The 22,459-nt window shown below is 36.2% G+C and overlaps 1 protein-coding gene across 1 annotated transcript; it reads left to right on the top strand.

Moving 5' to 3' along the window:
• Positions 1–1,666: 1,666 nt before the first annotated feature.
• LOC128208432 (ubiquitin carboxyl-terminal hydrolase 34-like) lies at positions 1,667–22,458 on the top strand (the record flags this gene model as incomplete). The annotated part of the gene is made up of 30 exons (XM_052911995.1): positions 1,667–1,855; positions 2,497–2,584; positions 3,007–3,161; positions 5,024–5,262; positions 5,948–5,998; positions 6,197–6,346; positions 6,706–6,773; positions 7,490–7,682; positions 8,185–8,243; positions 9,034–9,096; positions 9,487–9,565; positions 9,937–10,029; positions 10,616–10,741; positions 11,338–11,467; positions 11,690–11,745; positions 11,992–12,112; positions 12,453–12,718; positions 13,731–13,907; positions 14,601–14,711; positions 15,152–15,328; positions 15,902–16,032; positions 16,862–17,070; positions 17,418–17,554; positions 18,158–18,285; positions 18,657–18,845; positions 19,962–20,044; positions 20,664–20,818; positions 21,228–21,344; positions 21,748–21,933; positions 22,345–22,458. Coding segments are annotated over exons 1-30 (3,894 nt in total), but the record flags the coding sequence as incomplete, so codon positions are not given.
• Between the last annotated feature and the right edge of the window lies 1 nt (position 22,459).

Raw genomic sequence — 22,459 nt, 5'->3', positions numbered from 1 at the left:
CAAAGGGAAGTCTATGCCGCTTAAAGAGCCCCGCATTTGTTTTATTACCGAAATTTGATAAAGTCATTAGTTTCATCAAACACTTCGACAAACCTGTTTCCAAAATAATGTTTTGACAGTGCTCCGTCAGGCGGCCGTATTGCGAAACTGTATGGCGAAGTGTTTAAAGAATCTAAACTCTCAATCAAAATCTGGTAAAAGATCGAAGGCAGGGCTCCGTAAGCTGCGTAGACTGCGCTATGTTTCATTTAAAATGGTAAATAAAAAGTTAAGATATCTTTGTTTAAAGTCTTTTCAAATCAAGACATTGCCTTCCGACGTAGCATTTATAACGCAATTTATCACGTGGTATACACACACTGACATAGCAGAGGGCCGGATCAAAACTTGATGATACTACATACCCTGAAAGACATAACTGAGTCACTGAATTTAAAACAACCGAGTTGCAAATGTTTAATTTATTTTATCCAAGGAACGAAGTATGTTTGCCTTGGTATATTTGAATAATTAAGCTGTTTAGAACTCTTGCCCATTCTCAGAATATCCGTTAATGTTTTCGTTTAAGTATCATACAGGTTTCGTTGGAGAGTGGGCATGTCCGCTTATGTAATGTAGACGTATTAAGTACAACCATGTCTTACTCTGGATGCCTTTGCTGTTCAAAATACTTATCTAGTTTACATTCTGAATGCTTTATGTGTATTCAAACATATAAAAATATTACAAGATAATGCCTGAAAATTCCTTTTTAAAAGATGTCTTTTTTAGTCGAAAGGATACCCAAAAACATTTCAAAGCGCATCCTCAAATTAAAATATTCCCGGGGTGGTGGGAGCATGCCCTCGACCACCTGGGAAAGAGACATAACTTTGCATTTGCCACACCATTCATAAAATGCCATACTAGGGTATATTTAAAATTACAGATTGGTAGGATTTTATTCAATATTCATCTCCAATATAGAACGTCAAATCCCAATCGTGCGCCCGTAGGTTTCGGGCGGCGACGGTGGAAGCAATGTACGAGTGTGCCCCCCACCCCCACCTTAACACACATACCATCTGTTAGCCTGTTTCCAGCCCGTTTTTTGCGGTATTCTTTTGCCCAGCTTGTTAATGCAACAATACAACGAATGGATTCAGAATGCATAAGAAACCAAAGAAACGTGAATAGCAGTATAAACGAGAGCTGTCATAGAGACAGCGCGCTCGGCTATCACGCCGTGTTTAAGTTTACGAAACCACGGTGGATAACCGTACACCAGATATAGAAGCCCTAGCGAGACGTACAACACAATATTTGTTTTATTGATTGTAATCGTCAGGAACGCGTTTTGGTGCATCATGCATGGATCACTGTAGAATATTAGATAACATACAGAACCTTACTACACACTTTCTAAGTCGAGGTCTAAGATTTCCGATAATTGTTAAATAATTACAGTTGTTTAGAGTAATAGTGGTAAATAACCTTTGGTAGTGTAGGGCACAGTCCCTTACATACAAAGTTGTGATTTAGTATCTTGAATTTAGGATATAATATATTATTACGGCATTAATGAAATCTCTATTTATTATCTTAACCATTTAATTTTCAACTGAACAATAATAGTCATAAAAAGAATTGAAAATGAAAAATGTCGCAAAAATGACTTCCGGTTTAATCCAAGATGGCGGATAGCCATAATGAAAGTGAAAATACTCTTCAATGAAGAAAATTGATTTTCTTTCATTTTGAAGAAATACAAGTCATATATTCTGGATTAATTCGATTCCACATTGATTGCAAACCACATTGCACACATTCAAAATGTGTGACGTTTGCTCTGATGTCCTTGTCATCCTAGCAAATTGTATGTTCAATTTTGTCTTTCTTTCTAAATAGTAATTATTTGCAACAATATTCAATATACAAAGCATATTTGGTGTAAAGTAAACAAAAATGGCTTTGCACTAAACTGTTGTGACTTAATGCTATACTCTATGCATACATCTTGTTATATACTACTGATTGCAAACATGCCCGTCAATAGCGAAACACTATTTGTCAATAGCAAAATATGCTTGTCAGTTGTGTAACTTGCGTGTCAATCAGTGCGATTGCACCACTAATAAGGTCATTGTATTACTGACAACACTAGGACCGCCAGACTGTTAACATTGGGATTCTCAGATTTGCTTTTTATAGACTTTTGATCTTTATTTACATATCAGTGATTTTAGATTTCAGCTCAGTCTTATGGTTCAAATTTTGCCGATTTTTTTTACATGATACTTTATCGCTAATAACTGACAATCTTGAAATTAAAAAGGCCAATATTTAATCCTTCAGAAGCTCCAAATTCTAGATCTGTTTGCAAATAGTAGTAGTTAAAGCTTTACACAGTCATAAGAGCCCTGACTTGCACTATTGCCTTGGGACTTAAGGGACTTCATTTGATTATTGTAAGCAAGTTCTTCACATTGCATTAAATGGTGACATTTGTCATTTCAGTTGACTATCGAAGTCAGAATGGAGGATTTCATATGGACAAAAAGGAAATCCTGTCTTTTGTATTGTTTGGATGTCTTTGGCCCCAAAGGTATTATTACTTTTTATTTGAAACTGTTAAAACTGTCATATTTTACAAGTGTACATTCCCACAATATCATGTAGTTTAGTTATAACAACAATCAAACTATTCATGAAGTTGCTTTGCTGGTGGTCTGCATGGAACTGTTTTTTATTTTGTTCTTAATTTATTCGTTGGAATTGTAATAAGGCTACTATGATTCCTCACTGGTTTCTTATTCTAAAATCTACTCAAAAACATACATACCAGTTCTAACTTAACTCTTTACAAACAATTGTAACTTTTTAATACTGTAGCCATTTCATTTAAAGGCTGTGTTTGGGTGCCTTTTATGCCTTTATTGTTACAAACATGTATATTTAATGAAACAGGTTATACTGGTGGTCAGTTCAGTTAAAAAAGGAACTGCATTTATTGTTTAATTATTTCAGGCAATGTATGTGCTGCTTCAAAGATTTCCGAAACTTTGAGAAACTGAACAGTATGGTTCAAGACACTGTAAGTGTGGCCATACGTCTCATTCAAACCCTGCCAGAGGATAATGAGAAGGAGTTGAGGATAAAAGAAGATCCGAGCACAGTAACAGGTACATGTACCTATACAATGATTTGGGTTTTACAGCCAAATGTTGGGGCTGAAATTTGTCTCCATTCCAAATGTTGGAACATCATTGTAGGGTTTAGCCAGCTAGAAAATTTTGTTTTGGGCAATTTGATTTGAATTTGTATTCAAAGGAAATGTTAGAAATTGTTACTTAAAGTATTACTGTGAAATCATTTGTATGTGAGGGCTTGAAATTTCGTGGTTTTTTTGTTGGTACTAAGTCGTAAATTTGTGGATTTTTTTTTTCTCATCAGAACTGCGATCGTAAATCATCTGCAAAATCACCATACGCCAATCTCATGCTATGTATCATCTATGACATTTACTGCTATGGGACCATGTGCCAGTTAGCGCAATTATTGCTTGATTGGTAATATAAAAGATGCACTCACATCAAGGATATAAAATGCTGAAACCATTAAATGTCAAATAAATGTTTTTGCAAACTGAAAAAACACACTAAGGGTAATTGGTTTTGAATAAACAATCATAAAAGATACCAGTAGCAGGAAGATATAGACACAGGAAGGCCGGAAGAACAACATTAAGGGCGACTTCATGTACTGTAAATGTGTCCATGTTCTGTTCTCATATTTATAGTGCTTAGTATTGTATTACTTGTTGATAATTATTCATGTTAATATGTAGCTCATATTTCTATATCAATTTCACCTGAATTTCATTCAATAAATTATTATTTTACGTTAACTCGTAATCTGTGCATTTTATATTAATGCAGCTCAGAAATAAACTACTTGATTTAAGAAACAAAGTCAAGTGATGGCGTGCAAACACACGAAGTTAATAATCAGCATGTTTTATATGTATTGCACGGGAGGTTGATAATCAGCTTGTTATTATGTTGCAGCAATGTCATTTGAAAAAAATTGAATGCATTTCTAATAATTGACTTTAATTTATTATCATTGACGTTAAATAATATAAAACATATTAATAGTGATATTATCACACAATGATTAGGTACTTAAAAGTTGTATATCACCATCATGTATATTCATGTGAATACATGTATACCCTTTCACATAGACAGCATGATTTTAGAATTAAAGATCAAATTTTCATTGGTATCTTGAATTCATCGATAAACCAACCCACGAAATCCACAAAAAATAATGTCCCTTAAATATTTATGTTTTCACAGTATAAGGTTTCAACTACCAAATATGTGAAGTTTGTTTGAATTCATAATCATACTTAAAGTTTTAATCAAAACAAAAGAAATATTTGATTGTCAGGAGGGTGAACATTCTGGTATCCATGAGGGCAAAAGAATTCTTCCAAAAAAGGACAGGGTGCAGCACCCTACGCTAACTCCTTCGCTAAAACCTAACATTCTATTCACTAATGTTTAATTTGCAGTTTTATTTAAAACTCTCTGAAAAAAAAATGATTTAGAAAATGATTTTAGCAAGAAATTGAACCAAAGCAAGCTGGCAAAATTCTGAAGAAGTGCTAGTGTGATCCATGGATATGCAAGATTGCTTTTCTAAATTTATACAACTTGCACATACCCAGTAACAAAAATGTGATAAGTTCTTAATAAATCGTTGATTTTTTACCATGAACTATGGTAAAAAAATTAGCACAAGCCTGCAGGCCCAGCCCTAGTAAAATGCTCTTCAGACTGGCTCAAATTATGGGTAGTAAATAGCCTGGCTTGTTAAATTATTTATACCAACCAAAAGTTTAATTATTCGGCTTATTTATACAAAAGTCTTATTTAAATGACTGCCATGTACTATAGATATTATCTTATTCACTATGTCTTTTGGGGCATTTTGTACCTTCTTGTCACAGGTCTTCTTATGTTAATTTCAACTTCAGTAGACAAAGAAAGCGCAATAGATGACAAGAAGGAGCCGGATAAGGAGAAGCAGCTGACGGGAGAAGAGGCCGGGAGTGGGGTTGATGATCAACCAATGGATAGAGAGGAGGAGGAAGAGGAGAGAGATGACTGGACAATGGATGAGAAAGATAAACTCCTGCAGTTCATAACTAAAGTGTTCCTCATGAACTTCCCCTCATACATAGCCTACAAACATGTTGTGCATTCGTCACTCGAGGTAAGCAGTAGGTTTTTTATGAATTCAAGCTCTTCTCGATGTTAATGTAAATTAGTGAAAGATCGTATAAAAGAAATCGTAATCATGTCATCATTGTGTTAATTTTAAGTTTTGCATTTATGTTAGCATGAAAATTAAGATTACAGTACGGGCTAAATATTCCATTTTAACATACGACCCACACAAGAAGGGCACTTTTTAATTGGGCCATCCCCATCTTTTTATCCCCTGCTTAACCAAAGGTTCATCACTCTGCAGTAGTATTTCATGTTTCGGTTGGAATATTTCAGTGACGCTTGATTTTCATTTTATCTACTTTGCCTAAGTAGGCAGGGGATATCAATTCAACAAATATTTTGTTAAACTTGGTGTAGCAAATACAAACTGAAACCTCTCCTTATAGAATTTATGCATTTTACCTGCCTTGGGTGGGTTTAACAATGGAATAGCCCTAGCAATAGTCTTATTGCTTTTTCCACGCATACTATACTTTAATGGGTTACATTTATATATTGGTTCATGTATGAAAAAAGTAAAAAAAATCTGTTTTATTCTTTACAATAATGAGTTTGTACGTGCGGTACATGTGAAATATGTGAAATGTTTGCTAATGTTAATAATGATTATAATATTAACTTAGTGAGCAAGTTATTACACCTATTCATGACCTATTTGTCTATTTCAGGAACTGTCCCAGCAAGAGACAAGTGCATTGAACAATTACTGTGAAGTGTCTGTAAGTACAATCACATGCATAAATATACAAGTATCTATCATGGTCAACTTTGAATCTGTCATATTTTGACAAAAACTTTCTAATCTCAGTGTAACAATGCTGTACATCTCAAAGTATAAATAATATATACACTGATACAGACAATACTAATGAGCTGTTTATTGCCTACATACATGTTAAGTTAAATGTTTATCTCAGGATCCTGAGGTTCCCTTGTTCCTGTTGCGCAATGTGTGTTTCTTTTGTGATACGAACGGCATCGGTGCTCTCAAACTCTGCTTCGAGAAGGCGTCCCCGGAGACCCTGCCATTCAACTTTGCTCACACACTTATAAATCTGATTGCAAATGTAAGTACTTTAATTTAATTCACATCTTACACAATATTATTTCTTTTTGATGTATTACCCTCTAAAACATGGGTTTTTTTTCCTCTTAAGACCAATATTGTAGACTGTAGACTGGGGATAGGACACAAACAAACCGTCCTCCCCCTTCCACCAATGTCTACATTATTTGTCCATGTTTTAAAGATGTAAAAGTAAAATTATGTTCATGATTTCTCATTTATGATACAACTAAATACTACAGCGACAAGCCCAGTGGCCAGAACTTATCCCTCATATGACAAAGTACACTCGCAAATATAGAATACTATAAAAGTGACCTTTATAATTAATGGTAAGATCAAATTTTTTATATTTTTCAGCTACGTCTATGGATGAACATACCAACTGTGATGCAATACATTGTTCCACTTAGAACAGCTGTGATAAGGTATACATGAACATGTACTTTAATCATCTGTCGCAACTAGTTCACTGCTGGTTTAGATAGTGCTACTTTGTAAGTCATCAAAATACCAGCCAACCACCAGTAACAATGGAAATGGGCATATATTCTGGAAAAAAACAACATTATAAATATGTAGAAAAAAGAATATAAGTTTACATGTAATAGAGCAGCTACTTAGTTTAAATTTAGGGTTTTAGCTTACCGTAAGAGTTATGGCAGGGTGTTACACTCTGTCCCTTTTTGGTAGCACCCTTTTGCCCTTATGGAGAACAGTATGTGCAACCTTTGGCCTTTGTAGAATTAAATGCTTAAGATAATCAAATACTTTTTTGTTTTGATTATAACTTAAAAAATGATATAGCTTTAAATATTTGGCAGTTGAAACTATAACTTCAATTAAGCACAATTCCTTATATTTTCATTGAAATTCATAATATTTGAATTCTTAACAGCCTGGCAACATGAGTCCTTTTCTTCTTTAGCACCCTGTCCCTTTTCTGCACTACCCCACACTTTTGAAAACCTGACTAAAACCCTACAATGTATCTAGAAATTGTTATTTCACACTCATTTTTGTACATTTTCACAAACATCAGACAAGAATAGCCCAATGAAAGGACACTGTCACAACATAAATTGTGAATAGAATAGTGTTTTATTTCTGTGAAAAATGTCAATTAAACCTTTTTCTTTCTCAGATATATGTGCAAACTATCAGATAAGGACCTGCGTATGGCAGGAAACCGCAACATGACAGACCTGATGTGGGCGGCAGTGAAGGAACCACTCGAGACCCACTTCCAGTTTGACCGGGACGGACTCGACCTCGCGTTCAAATATTTCACATGTTCAACGTTGACGATAAGACTGGCGGGAATTAACCAGATAAATGTATGTAGTTCACTGACTTCAAAAATGTTGATGTTTGCTTGTATGCTATTTAACTTTTGCACAAATGAGCTTCACATTGATTTCACTTACATGACTGTATTCATACAGGTTTTCACTATGTTTGAAATGAATGTATTTTTGTGAACCAAATATTATTGTAGGTTGTATGCGATTATTCTCCTCAGATTATGATTACAATTTTTAAATAAGGCCATTTTGGGTTGATTTCAGAAAGCTCTTTAAATTTATTTTTTGAAAATAAAATTTTATTTTTTCTGTGCATATTATTTATCCTAACATTTTATCTATGGTATAATTCGGTAGACTGTCATATAATGATATATGCCTTTTACTTCCGTTAACATGGTGCTCTTGATTGACTGAAATTTTAAGGTTTAATTTTCATTGATATTCATTTACATGTACATAAAAGAATGACTTAAATAAACTATTTTCATTGTATATGACTCGTTTCATTTGATAGCCGCACTGTATATTTCAGAATCAGATCACGTTGTACAATGATAGCTGTAACAATGAAACTCTCATGGATGCAGAAAGGTGCGTAAAATTGCCATGACTTTCTTTGACTCTTTTTGTTTATCCTAAGAAAGTTTCTTGTAACATCAAATATTATTATCTAGGGTCGTCCCTGATAAAAAACCCAACAGCAACACGTTTTCAGTGGCTCAGCAAAGGCTTTTTCAATTGTTAAGTAGGTGGGGAATGTTTTTCTTAAGACTGAGAGTGATGCCTTAAAGCCAACCTGTCTGTTTTCTGAATTTTTATATTTACATATAAAGAAATAATTTACTGGTTGCATTAGGACTCGTGGAAGCTTACTATTTACCTACTGCCAGATAGAGAAAAGTGTTGATAACAGAGATAACTTGTTCAAAAGTATGTTTACTTAACCTGTAAAAGTAAAGATAAACATTTTAATGTCAACAACTTAAACTGTAACGTTAACACACTCTGCCACAATTGTAAATTACCTTTGAAAATATCTGTACTATGGTGCAGTGGATATGGCCTCCGACTGCAGACCCAGTGTAATCAGGAACACTCGTAACAAATAAAAATAAAAAAGCATTTATAAAGAAAGCATTTATAAAAATTTATCAAATTTTCCTTTCATCGTTATTGGACAAGTAACTAAAACTAGCTGATAAAAAAATCCCAGCCACCCCTTCATTAGCGCTTCCACAGCCTTAATTGATTATTTAAACAATATAAAGAAGCGCCTGTCAAAAGCGCATGTCAAAAACCTATGAACAACTTCAAATATCCATCTTGTACAATTAATAATCAGCATAAATGACAATCTGTTTACATGTTGTCAAATTTATAGATATACGTCACAGGGGGAAATGAGGTCTTCAGGTGCATGCACAAATATCGGTGCACAACAGGGGTAAAATAACAAGTTGATCAATATTATTTAAGATCTTTGTCGGCCATTTAGGATTACATAAAATATCATATTTTTATATCGCTTTTTAAATTAAAAATAATATTTCAAATATTTACGTTTTTAAAGTGAACTTGTCAGGCCACTTCAAAAATCAGTGATGGCGTTTAGTAATATCATAGAAAGTAACATGTAAAAAATATTCCTGTGTGATTTGAACAATGATAATAAAATATGTATAAAAAACAAATAATTCAAATGTTTAACAGTAAAATATGTATAAAAAACAAATTATCCAAATGTTCAACAGTAAAATATGTATAAAAAAACAAATTATCCTAATGTTTAACAGTACAATTTGTATAAAAAACAAATTATCCAAATTTTTAACAGGGAAGGAAGACAGCTTGCAAAGTGGCTGATAGACAGCAAGATAATTGAGCACATATTTGGCCCAAATCTTCATATTGAGGTAAGAAATGTACGGTCGTTCTGAGTGACGTTGTTGTTGAGCATATACTCAGCTCATATTCTCATATGAAGGTTGGAAAGGTACAATACACTCAGTATTTCTGTTATATGTTAGGCTGTTGCTCTTCACATTTAGAGAGTCACTCTCTGTTCATATTTTAATATTTGCAATAGTGTCAACTTATTGACTTGTTCAAGGTCCTGTGTATCATGTCAAGAAAATGAAATACTGACTTGATTCATTTTCAATAGTTTCTTTTCCTAAACATTGTTTGTAGTGTTCTAGCGTAAAAGATTGAAGATGTTAATGCAAGACCGAGCTTTGACTGTTGTACATGTATGTTACGATTGCTTAACTGTTGTCTGTTTCAGTTAATCAAGCAGAGCCAGATTATCCTGAATTTCCTGGCTATGGAAGGGCAAATCACCAATGAACACATTGACTGCATTTGGGCAGCAGCTCAGGTATGCAGTGCACGTTTGTCTAGTATTTAAAAACATGTGGTCAAAAGTCTTATATTTGCTTTATCAGAATAATCACTGTCAAATAAGTGTATCTTTTGAGAGATTAAAGAAATATATTAACAGTTGCTTTGGTGTTAGATTTATGAATATTTTGCTTGTTTGTTATTCAAGGAAACTAAGTTGAGGAATTGTCATAACTGTTGCAGTTAGACTCATGTAATTCTTTTGTTACAATCAAAGTTGTGCCAAAACTATTTGCATGAACACAAAATCACATTTTGCCCATAGTCAAGATTTGAAGCTTGTGCAAAATAAGACACATAATTAAAATATTTACGCTAAACACATGAATAACAAGTGCCTGTGAGAGTGAGATTGGTCTTGTTGTGTCTGCCTCACACCAAAAATGATGTAGGTTTGAGCCCCACCAGGGGTTCATTCTTTTGGCATCTCATAAAGGGGCACCATTACTGGTTTCTACCCAGGAAATGGACACAAGTGTGATTCAAATGGATAGCTTACAGCTGCCGTCATGAACTAAAATTAATTAGTAATTTTAACCGAAAGTAATCTCGTGTTTTTACAGTTGAAGCATTGTGGGAAGCAGGTGTTTGAGTCTGTGATACCTCTAATCAAGAACCTGGAACTTCCACCCGTCCAGCATCTTCTACGTCTCGTATCCAGCATGGACATAGCTGCACACACTGAGTCGGTAAGATTCACTTCTCACACCTAGTCCTGCAGTTGTAAGGTTATCTTATTTTAACCTGTAAAGAACCTGAAACTTCGTCTATCCAGCACCTTGAGCTATTTTCGTATCCAGCATGGGAAAAATGGCTCATACCAATTCTAATTGGTCTTATTGGCAAATTATGAAGTTGATGGGAGGGAGAAGTTTTATCTAGTGTCTTGCATGGAGTTTACATCCCATAGACACCTTGCATGAAAGAAAAGGGAAGCATTAACTCAGAGCCTTGACATTCATGTACTAGTCTATGATATGATTTTTCAAACCAATGTTTGTCACATGAATTCCCCTACAAAGGTCATCCATTGACAATCAGGCTGTTTGTTTCCTACCATTCAACCCTACATAATGCAAGGTAAAGACTAGCTGTAAGTTAACTGAATGACATCATAAAGTAAACTATTGATTATTTTACCAGTTTAAAAAATTTGTCATCAGTTAACCATTATGCAAATTTTTGTCACATTGAACTGTTTATTAACCTCAAGCAGAAAAGAAATCCTAACTGTCATCCTAATATTGAGAAAAAGTTAACATATATCAATTCATATTGTTTTTAGACACTGTACCTTGCGAGTGCACTCATCAAGTGTGTATGGAACGTGTGTGCCACATCCCAGAACCAACCATCACTAATCTCCCCACAACAGGGCTTCCGACAGATACAAAACTCTGAAACCTCCAACTGTGGTAAGACCATGCTATTTCGATTCAATGATTATAGTCATTGCTCATATAGTTTTTTCAGATCTTCAAAGCTTTAAAAACTATCAATGCAACTATACCTGATAAAAATTAAAACCAGAAAACTAGGGTAATGACCTGAGATCCATTTATTCTTAGAGAAAAATATAAAATAATTGCAGTTGAATATAGCAGATGAATAGGATAAAGAATTGATTTGTTTTTCAGAGAAATCCAAGTTGTCTTGTGATGGTAAACATGAAGTTGGGGAAGTTCATAGAAAGGTAGGGTATAAGTTATAGTTACTGCAGTATCTTCCCATGTCATTGAAATTAAATCAAACAAGCTAGATGCAGTGAACATTTGGGGGAAAAACATAAAGATGATGTAAAGGAAGGCAATGAAGCATCGAGTGTTAAATTTTAAGGAATCCTAAATGTTGTTTCTACAACAACAAAAAGAAAATGAAACAATTAGAAGCAAATACCTTACACGGCTATACAGTAGTTTAACTCGATGAACTGTTACAGGAGCCTGGCACTCCTGAGGGTGGGGATAGTTCTGGCCCAGGAGAGGGCCGACAGAGGCTGAGGCGCCCTCGACAGTCTGAAAGCCATTCAGAGGAGGGGGACAGCATTGCGGACAGTGATGGTTGGTACATTGTATACCATCTTCATGGGTATTTTCCAAATGTACCAGATTTGAAATAGTTCAACATATCTAATAGAAGATTTATAATCCTTGCTCTGGTTTAACAAATAGCATATGAAAAGTGATGTGGATAGAGAACTTGTGTTTTTTAATGCCCACACCTTGTTGGAAATATGTTTGTGACAATTGTACCTCGACAAAGGTCCTGATTTATCAAATTCTGGCATTTGCTTGTGTTCTTTTTGTTTGTCCATCTTTACATGTTTGCATGCGTAATTGATCAACTTGATTTTAAAGCTTTTATGTTGAGTATAATTATACACACAACTGACATTTCCAGAGGAGACAACCAACCACGATGATGAAGTCATGTCAGGGGAGGGGTGTGGCTGTTGTCACCATAGCCCACCTCCTGGGGGAAGACATGCCCACCATGAACTGCACGAGGAGGATGCTGAGGGATGTGGCTGTCATCATGGTCACACACCCTCTGGCCACGCTCACCACGAGCTCCACGGGGAGGAGGAGGGGGAGAGTGGAGAAAGTGAAAGCGAGGAGATGGAGTCGGACGAGTCCAGTGAAGGTCTGGAGGGGATAGACCTTGGGGTGAGTGGTTTATGTTTGTACTTTGATTTGAAGACATGTGTTAACCATGACAAAAGGCAACGGCAGAGCAATCAACATTGCTCTTGCTAAAATGGAAACAGGATCAAGGTCATGGTCATTGTTAGTAAAAATAGAAAAATGGTTTCCACCCAATAACTTAAGTATGTATTGATAGTGATGAAACTTAGTGTATAGGTAGTTTATGTGAAGAGCAACTTGGGATTGCTATTGACATGGTCTAGATCAAGGTTACTAAAAATAGAAAAATGGATTCCGACCTATAACTTCAGTTAAGATCAATGGCTATTAATTAAATGATGTGTAGGTAGCTTATGTGAAGGGCTAGCTTGGGATTGTTTTTGAGGGAGTTAGGGTCAAAGTCACTGTTATTAAAAATTTGAAAATCGCCCAATAACTTCAGTTAGGATTGATGGATAGTGATAAAACTAGTGTAGGTAGCTTTTGAGTGGGTGGGGTCAAGGTCATTATTATTTACAGAAACATGGTTTCCGTCAAATAACTTTAGGATTGATGGATAATGATGAAACTTGGTGTGTAGGTAACTTATGTAAAGAGCTGGCTTGGGATTGCTTTTGAGGGGGTTGGGGGGGGTTAAAGATCAAGGTCATGAAACTGGGTCTGAATTTTGCACCGAAATTAAACACAAAAGATACTTTACTCAATTATTTTTCAGTTGTGTTTCTTTTTCATAAAAGTAAAGAGAAAGGATTCTGCTCATACAAGAAATTGATTGGCTATTATTTCTTAATGTCCTTATGAAAACCCTGGTTTTGTTGCATACGATTCTTCTAGTTAAATATTGTGGTGTGAGGTTTGACTAGGAGCTCATGGTTAGGGAAAGTTGATCTTCAAATGGTTTAAAGGGAATAATATTGTTGTAAACATGCATGAATTCAAAGGAATTCTCAAGATCATATTTAACAACCACTGATATATGGATTAAAAAAATAATTGAATTGTGTTTTACAATAATCCTCCTCTACGTTGACAGGCCTATCAGCAGCAGGCAGCCCTAGAACTTCATCGAGCCCACAAACACCATGGGCATCATGTGCACAAACATGCACATGTTGAGGCGGACACCTCGGATGAAATGGACGAAGATGCTGAATCTGATTTTCTTGACTCTGATGAGGAGGAGGAGGTCATTAAACATTCTAAATATAAGGTAAGAGGGCTGGCACGCTTAAACATGCTTAGTAATGAGTTTGTGTAACTGTGGATGAAGTATACAGTGGTAAACATTTAATAAATTTTTGTCATTCTACCTCTCTTCCGAGGGTTTTCTTCTGTTTCCTCTCAAACGTAAAAGATAATACTTTCAACATAACAACAATCGAGGTCAACAGAAATGTTCTGAATTACCGTAAATGACTGGGTATAAGACGATAGGGGGTATTAGACGCAGGGAAAAAAATCTGTGAAAATTCCGAGAAAAAAACTTTTGATCTATGTTTTTGGTTAAAAGACGCATAGGAAAAATGTCAAAATCGTCCAGCATTTTCAGCCACCATGTTTGTTGACAGTGACAAAAAATTTTTTTTCGTGAAAATGGCGATGGTTATCTTTAAAACCATACTGAAAAGAGAATGAAAAGTTAAAAGTAGCATAAAAGAGCAGTTGCAATTGCATGGCATGCAATTTTCTCCTCCAAGTATTTGGCAAATACTGCTTATAGGTGTAACTGTGTTAAGGATTCCGACATGTTTAGGGTTATTTATTGTAAGGTATCAGCAAGTAATTACCTTCCAATTGATACGAAAATTATATGGGGTCACTAAACATCAAAATTGAACTATATTGTCAATGGAGGTATTAGAGAACTAGCTTAATTGTGGGTCGGATTCCTTAATCATTGTAGGGTATGAAGGGAACCGTTGTGGAGGAACACAGTGACGAGGAATCTGAGTATGAGGATGATGAGGAAGAGTACCAGCAAGATTTGCTCGAACAACAGGCCAGGATCTACGAGGTAGTGTTTAGTGTACCATAGGAGTACCAACAACTAGTGGGCTAGCACAACAGGCCATGATCTTCTAGGTAGTGTGTAGTGTGCTATAGAAATACAAACAACATGTATGCTAGCCTAACAGGCCTGGATATACCAGGTAGTGTATAGTGTACTAGATGAGTACCAGCATCATGTATGGTAGCACAACAGACTAGGATCAATGATAAAGTGTATAGTGAGAAATGAAGATGAAAAAGAGTCCAAGACACACATACAAGAAAAACAAGGAACTGTTTTAGCTAGACTGGTAACTAATACAGGACATAGTCTACCAAGTATTTGAAGCAATCACAACCAGCTGTTGATGACTTCATCTACAAAATTGCTATGAATATAAGCTAACTGAACTCATGTTTCCTTGTATAGGGCATTTCTTTATTCATTTTTTATTCCTTACATAGGCCCAACAGTTAGCTCTTCGACACAAGAAGCAATTGGAGATACGTCGGAAGCAACAGCAGCAACGAGGAAAACGGGGAGATACAAGCACCAAGAGAGTCACGCTGGTCAAACCAGGCAATGTGCCGACTGTTGTACAGGACAAACATTCCCACCCGCAGTCTCCAGTGGAAGCTCATGTGAGTAGGCTGTGTAATTTCTGAGTATCTTAACAATTGTTGGTCAAAAAGCTCAAAATTTGCTCATAATTATGTAGGAACACTTCCATTTTTTTTTGCAAAAAAGATTAAATCTGAAAATTGTTGAAAACTTACATGTTTTGCTTGCATGGCTTTTAAAAAGTACACCTAGTGCCATTGATGTGTGGACACGTACTAAAGCTTTCTTCACAGTAGGTTGGTCCTTGATTGACATAGATATCCTTGAAATTCAAATTTTCCATGACTCCATTAACATAAAGGGCTGCAACCACATCCAAATATAACATGACCCCCATGGTGAAACGTCAGTCACTGATAGTCTATGTAAGTGTTAGCCTATAATATTCTTCATGCCATTGGCAGTTGTTAAGAAGGAAGGGACATGAGCTTATAGACACAGAAGTATATTGGCAGATATCAACCTATAAAAAAGCAGTATTTATTTGGTTGAAATTACATTAAATGACAGTGATGTGAGCATTAAAGACTTTTCTGTTATGCGTTTGTGGAAAGTCAAGTTCTTTCCCCATCTGATTTATCCCATTATTGCAGGAGTCTGATGTGACATTATCTGACAGTCCAATAGACGCTAACAAGGGGAAGACAGTAGCCAGCCATGAAGATACAGAGGTCTATGACTGTACACACATCACCAAGACCAGGAAAAGACACAGACACACAGGGTAAGGAGGGAGTAACTACCGTTACAGGACTGTTAAGTACATTGATGTAATGCAGAATACCCAAACCATACTGTTTCTCCAATTATTGATTAAATGATTGACCTAGCATATCATCAATGTCTATACAATCGCTGTGCCAAGGAGCAATATTTATAAAACTTAGATCAATTTTCAACTAAGTAAGCAAATATGGAGATACATGTAGGTAATATGTGCATGTGAATATTTTATTTAAAAAGGGTAAAAGGGATCCAAAATACTCCAAAACCAGTAAATTCCATTAATTTCATACTTCATGATGCCTTATGAATACATCCCTATTTTTGGATAGACATACGGTATATATGGGCTAGTGTAAAATAAGTGACATCAACATCAATAAATGCAAAGCAAAAGGGTAATTTATCTGGTGAATGAAAAAATTGAACTAAGGCATGTACCAAAATTGTTAACCATTAATAGGCAAAAATACTGCTGTCAAATTAAGATATGACATTGAACATATATGCAAAACACCAGGTCCATCCATTCAGATTTAAATGTTAGTTTTTATCTGGCTGTTATTAATTGAATTAGCTATATACTTCAAGTACTATCATGATGGAGGTAAAATCAGACACATTTTCAGGTCAAAGTATAACTAATGATCTATATAGTTTAATTAATAACAGATAGTAGAGAGCTTGTTGTTTCCAAGAGCTGGGTACCGCAGTGAGAAGATTGTATTTTGTTGTTTCCCGGAGCTGGGTACCACAGTGAGGAGATCGTATTTTGTTGTTTTCCAGAGCTGGGATCCAAGTGCAGATATTGTATTTTGTTTTTTTCCCAGAGCTGGGTACCGCAGTGAGGAGATGAGGAGTGCTGATGAGGGAAGCTGCCACAGTTCGCGACTCAGTAATAAGTCGGAGAAAAACATGGCTGACTTTGATGGTGAGGATCTCCTCAGTGATGATGAGCTGTCGCAGATCAATGCACATGCCCATCACTTCGGACACCTGTCATCAATGGCGTCAATGTACCACACACATATGCCACATGGTAAGGAAGGTTTTTTACAATGGAATGAATATTGTTTTCATGATTTATAGTTAGTGTTGGGAACCATATTGTTAACTATGACAACTTCTGAATGTATAAATGAGGAAATGGGCGGCAATTATACGAAAGCAAATTACGAGAGAAAAAAAAATGGTCGATAATAACCAAATACAATAAATTGTCGTCGAATTAAGTAAGGCCAAACTCATCAATTTTTTTTAATATAATAGATCATCAGAACATCACTATTTATATTTCAAACATATGATGTTATTGTTGTCAACATTTAGCTTTTAAAAAACACTGGCTCAATGTTAAATATCTGTATTCCCTCTTTCCCCTTTCAGTGATGAGCCAGCGTCCCAGCCAGAAGGAGCCCCTAGTTCACAGCAGTACAGTGGCCACATGCGCCGACTTCAATTTTGAAGATGTGTGTAAACTGGGAAATACTCTGCTGTGGGACCTCGTACAAGATGATAAGGCTGTAAGTACTGCAAATCAATCAAATTTAGCAAAGGTTAAACAACTTAGATTTTTGTGGTTATTTGCCAATCCATCAGTAGTTGAATTTTAAATCTACTGAAGTAACAGTTTACTGATGTGTTCCAATTCCTAAATGATGTAGTTGCAAATTTTAAACCTTGCAAACTTGGCCAAAACCATCAAGTCCAGAAAGGAGGGCCATGAGAAACTAAAACATTCTACATTAGATATTAAATGATTGTTGATTTTTAAGTTGACTGTTAAGTTTTTACAAAAAAATATGGGTATTGTCAAAGTTTTTGTATTGTTGTTATTATCTTTAGCATAGTGTTATTTTTTCATGTTGCGCATTATGTAGCAACTTTTGAAGATATTTACTTGGAGTGTGTTACTGATGTTGACAGTGGCATTTGTGCGAACAAAGTCCCATCATTATGAATGACAGTTTGATGAATATGACACACAATCAACTTAGAAATACAGAGAAGCAGTGGGTCCTGTATTGAAGCTGTGTACGTTATCACTATATGGTCATAAAGTCTTTGGTAGTGAAAATCACAAATTGATGAAACAATGATGCTAATAAATTCTTACATTGTTTCAGCCCCTTTTACCAGAAGGTTTAGCTGTAGATGCAGAGAAGGTTCTACATAGTCTAGTGTGTGTGTGTACGGACAGACGCATCAAGAAAAAGTTCATAGAGGCATGCATCGAAAACCTTGCAAACCACAGGTAATTCTTACTGAAGTTTTGTTTTTTATAGTTCCATTTATTTGTTTTTCCTTCTTGTATTTCTATCCTCTGTAGCAAGGACTGTATATAAATAACCTAAGAATAAATTTGTGGCAAGCTGACATTAATGGTAACATTATTGGGATGCTTAACCTGGAGTATATATATTCGTTTTGGGCACAAATTCAATCTGTATTCTTTCCTGGTCAAAATTAGTGCAATGATCTCGGCCCTGCATCAGTGAAATGGCCATATCCATTCTTATTGCAATTTACAAAGGCAAATAAAAAAATGTAATCATTCAGGCTTGTTCATCCAAATTCAAGCTTAATATCTTGGAGGAAAGTTTAATAAATTGTGTTCATTTTCAGATCAGTTGTAGTGTCTCTACGCTTGTTGCCGAAGATCATCTACTCGTTCCAGCAGTATCGCAGTGAATACAGCTGTCACACGATAACCCAGTGGGCGGAGCGTGAGTTCCGCATGATGGATCACTTCTTTGTTGACCTCGGTCACTACACTGAAACTTATCGCCAGCATGGAACTCCAAGCACCTCACTGTGAGTAAACTTATCTCAGTATACACTACTCCAGATTGCTAGGTGCTTTTTAGGGATTGCCTAGTTTGGTCATTTTCTTAGAGTTAACATTGAATTTGAATATTTTGTTATGATTCAAATCTGCTGCCTTGAATGATATGTGACAAAAAAAGTCTCAAAATGAAGCAATGTACAGTCTTTTATTTGAGCTTAATTGTAAAGACAGCTGTGAACTGATATGCTGTCCATTTCTGTGGTAGTAATTAGTACTTGGGTGTTCTTTTTGAGTAGGATGTTCCCCTGGTGGGACTCAAACCCACAACCTTTTAAATGAATTGTGGACATCTATCCCACTCCAACACTCACAGCTTGTATCTCACCCCTTTAAGTTACTTTTAAAGGGAAGAGTCTAATGACTCAACTGAATGTTAAACTTTTTGTTCATATTTATATTGATTCAGGAAAAAAGCAAGGAGTGTTTAGAATGAACCATCATATATGTATTCAAATATTGAACTTCAGATCATTCAGATTTGATATGGTCTGTAAACTATGTATATCTTGCCATTAAGACTTGAACAGTGCAAAACTCATAACTTACATGTATATAATGGTATGTTCTGCATACCAATACCTGTATGAAAGCAACAGCCTTCATATCACTGTCAGACTGGGAAAGTCATATCGTATACACACGTTCATGTAACTTTTTAAACAATCTTGAACAAGTTGTAAAGACAAGAGTCCTATTCAGCTGGACCACAGAAGAGCATTACTTAACAAAGGAAATGGTCTGCCTTTTAAACAAAGCAATTAAAAATGAGCAAGGAAGGTTAAACCATGCCTTCTTAAAGTCCACATGGTTAAAGAGTTCAATTCAGATAGATTGAGATCTTCTATGCAACACCATTTTAGTCCTCCGCAAGCCTGCTAAGGTTTCGTCACTGGGAATAATGAAGGGCTGTTGACCCCCTTACATAGAACGACAGGTCTCTGACAGCCTTAGATAGCCAGCCTTCGTCTGTGGAACTGGAACGTGAATTGACCCCTTCAATTGTGCTGTTGCACATGAGCTGCTACGGAGTATTACGGAGCAAACAGCTTAAGCAACCTACCCTTTGTGTTATATATCTCCAGGTACAGTCACAAGGATGAAGTCCAGGTGCGACTCATGTTCCTGGCCGGAGTTTTCTCCTCCACCTGCTCCACAGACAACTTCCGTAAGTTTTACCCTAATATTGAGGACTAAAGGTACATTTGAGTATTAAAGTAAATTTCTCTGCAACCTTTCACTATTTGGGAAACTAGAGCGTTTTTTTTTTTTACTTAATCATATCTTTGCCAGTTCAGTTATTGACATCTGAAAAATGTGTATTTGCAGTGATTTCCTTTTAAAATGGTTTAATAGTTATGCACCAGTCAATTGTAACCACGGCCCCCCCCCAGGTTCCGGGGAATAGCCGGGACTTTGACTTTCGGTCCAGCCAACCCCGGGTAAAATCCCCGCCCGGGGACGAACTGCTGGTAAAATCCCCGCTAAATGCCCCCACCCAAGGGACCTTGGTAAGGCCAATTCCTCGCTATTTTGGGCGCGAGGAAAAAACCACCGCATTCACCCGGCACTGCGGGGCCACCTGGAAGGTAAAAACACGGCCCTTTTCCTCGGCTATCCCCGGTATACCCCCGGACCTGGAGGGGCCGTGTTTACAATTGACTGGTGCATTAAGTTCAGCTATTTTAGGTGGCAAACACCATTTTGTAATAAAAACGGAACATGCAAATAAATGTTTCATAGTTTCAACAATGTCATACTGATAACTCTTCATAACCATGTTCCAGGCCTAAACCTGGACCAAGTAGACACCTTATGGTCATGCCTAGCCACTGATGCAAAGTGTTGTGACGACTGGCTTAACTGGGTCCTCAACCAGGCAAAGAGTAAAGACCATCACGCCCTAGGCCTTGACACATTTAAACACCTCTTTTTGGAGAAGGTATGTTAAGGGATGATTCTTGAACTGATAACTCTGCAAAGTGATAGCCTTGTTGTGGTTGACTCTGTTAGACGCACACTATTTTTTGTAACTTTGGTTTGACCATAACACAAATACCACTTAAGATATAAACGTGAAACTGTGTACTCATGCTACCAATAACAATTCACACATTGCTTCAATAATAATTCTTGAGTTATGCCCTTGGATTGTCATCAGGGTGTGGTCTGCCATGAATTAGGTTAGAAACTCTTCCTCCTTTATGTACTTTATACACCGAATGTCATGCTTGTATCGAGAGATCTGTCAAGCTAGGAAGAAATGATACTATTACTTCTAAACTTTGTATGAATTTTGTTGGCCAGTCATTGTTATAATCTCATATATATGTTCCTTGTTTTCATATCAGATGCCAGGCCTTCGCCCAGAATCAATGAGCATGATAGGGTTGACACTGTTCCAGCAGCTGTCCAATCTCTCCCGCATTGCCAACGCCTCAAGTGATAATACCCTCCCAGAGGACAAGGTGAGTTTAGTTGGAATGATATGCTGTGTATGTTATACATGTATGTCTGACTAGTTTAATTATAGACATAAACTATTCAAGTGGTATATTTAAGTTGTTAATTGTTTAAGTAGTATATGTAAGCTGTAAACTATTGATATTCAAATTTTCAGGGGTTTTAAACTTAAAAGAGAGGGTAGAATATGCTTGGGTCTGCAACTATATTTGAAAAACATATCAATGAAAGATACTTTTAGTTTTGTTAACCATATCTGAAAAAAATGAGTATGGAAATTACTTACAGCATTTCTCACAAAGCATACCCAAGGATAGAAAATGAATTAAAAACAGACCTGAAGGATGGAATGGATACTTGACTGTACTAAAATAGATTAACTTAAGACATACTACTCGTCCTTGACAGATAAGTGGCATGGAGCAGTTATGGGAGATTGCCCTGCGTGCGTTGAACTCGGACGTGAGTGTTGCAGCAATCCAATATGTGAATGGCTACTACATCGGGTTTGGAAATGGTGTGCTGGAGAAGGAGGAGGAATTCGTTCACAGATGCATGGGCAGCTTGGTACGCGCGCTGGATAATGTCCAACAGGTATGGTTGTTGGGTAGAAACAAGAACAAGTTTATATCAGTTATTAAAATTATTAACACAAGAGTTTGTACACAGCCTGCTTTGTAGGCTCAAAAAAGTCCAACAGGTAGTAACTGTTTATTAATTCATTGGAGACCAGGGATGAGACTTTGTTCAAAGTCAAACTTTTCCTGAGTTTTTAATGAGTTGAGGGAGAAGTAGTTTTCACTGAATTTATGGAAATAACTTCCTATTAAAGAGAAATTTTGCTTAGATAAAGCATTGGACGTGTTTTTCATTAGGATATTGTGGCTTGGTGCTGGTGTAATTTTTTTTTGTAATTTGGTAATAATGTTCAAGATGTTCACATTTGTACACATGTTCTTTCAGCAGTTCCGTTATGATAAAATGAGAAACTTTTTACTACTCTAGGAGCCTGAGACCTGCCTGATGGTGATTCAGCGGGGCCTCACATTGATGCGAAACCACCTGGAGGTGTTCAGGAAGAGGTACGCATTTCACCTGCGCAACTGGCAGATCCGAGGGA

The sequence above is a fragment of the Mya arenaria genome, chromosome 11 (assembly GCF_026914265.1).
Source record: "Mya arenaria isolate MELC-2E11 chromosome 11, ASM2691426v1".
Lineage (NCBI taxonomy): Eukaryota > Metazoa > Mollusca > Bivalvia > Myida > Myidae > Mya > Mya arenaria.
The sequence above is the reverse complement of the archived record's forward strand: the minus strand, read 5'-3'. Positions and strand labels throughout refer to the sequence as shown.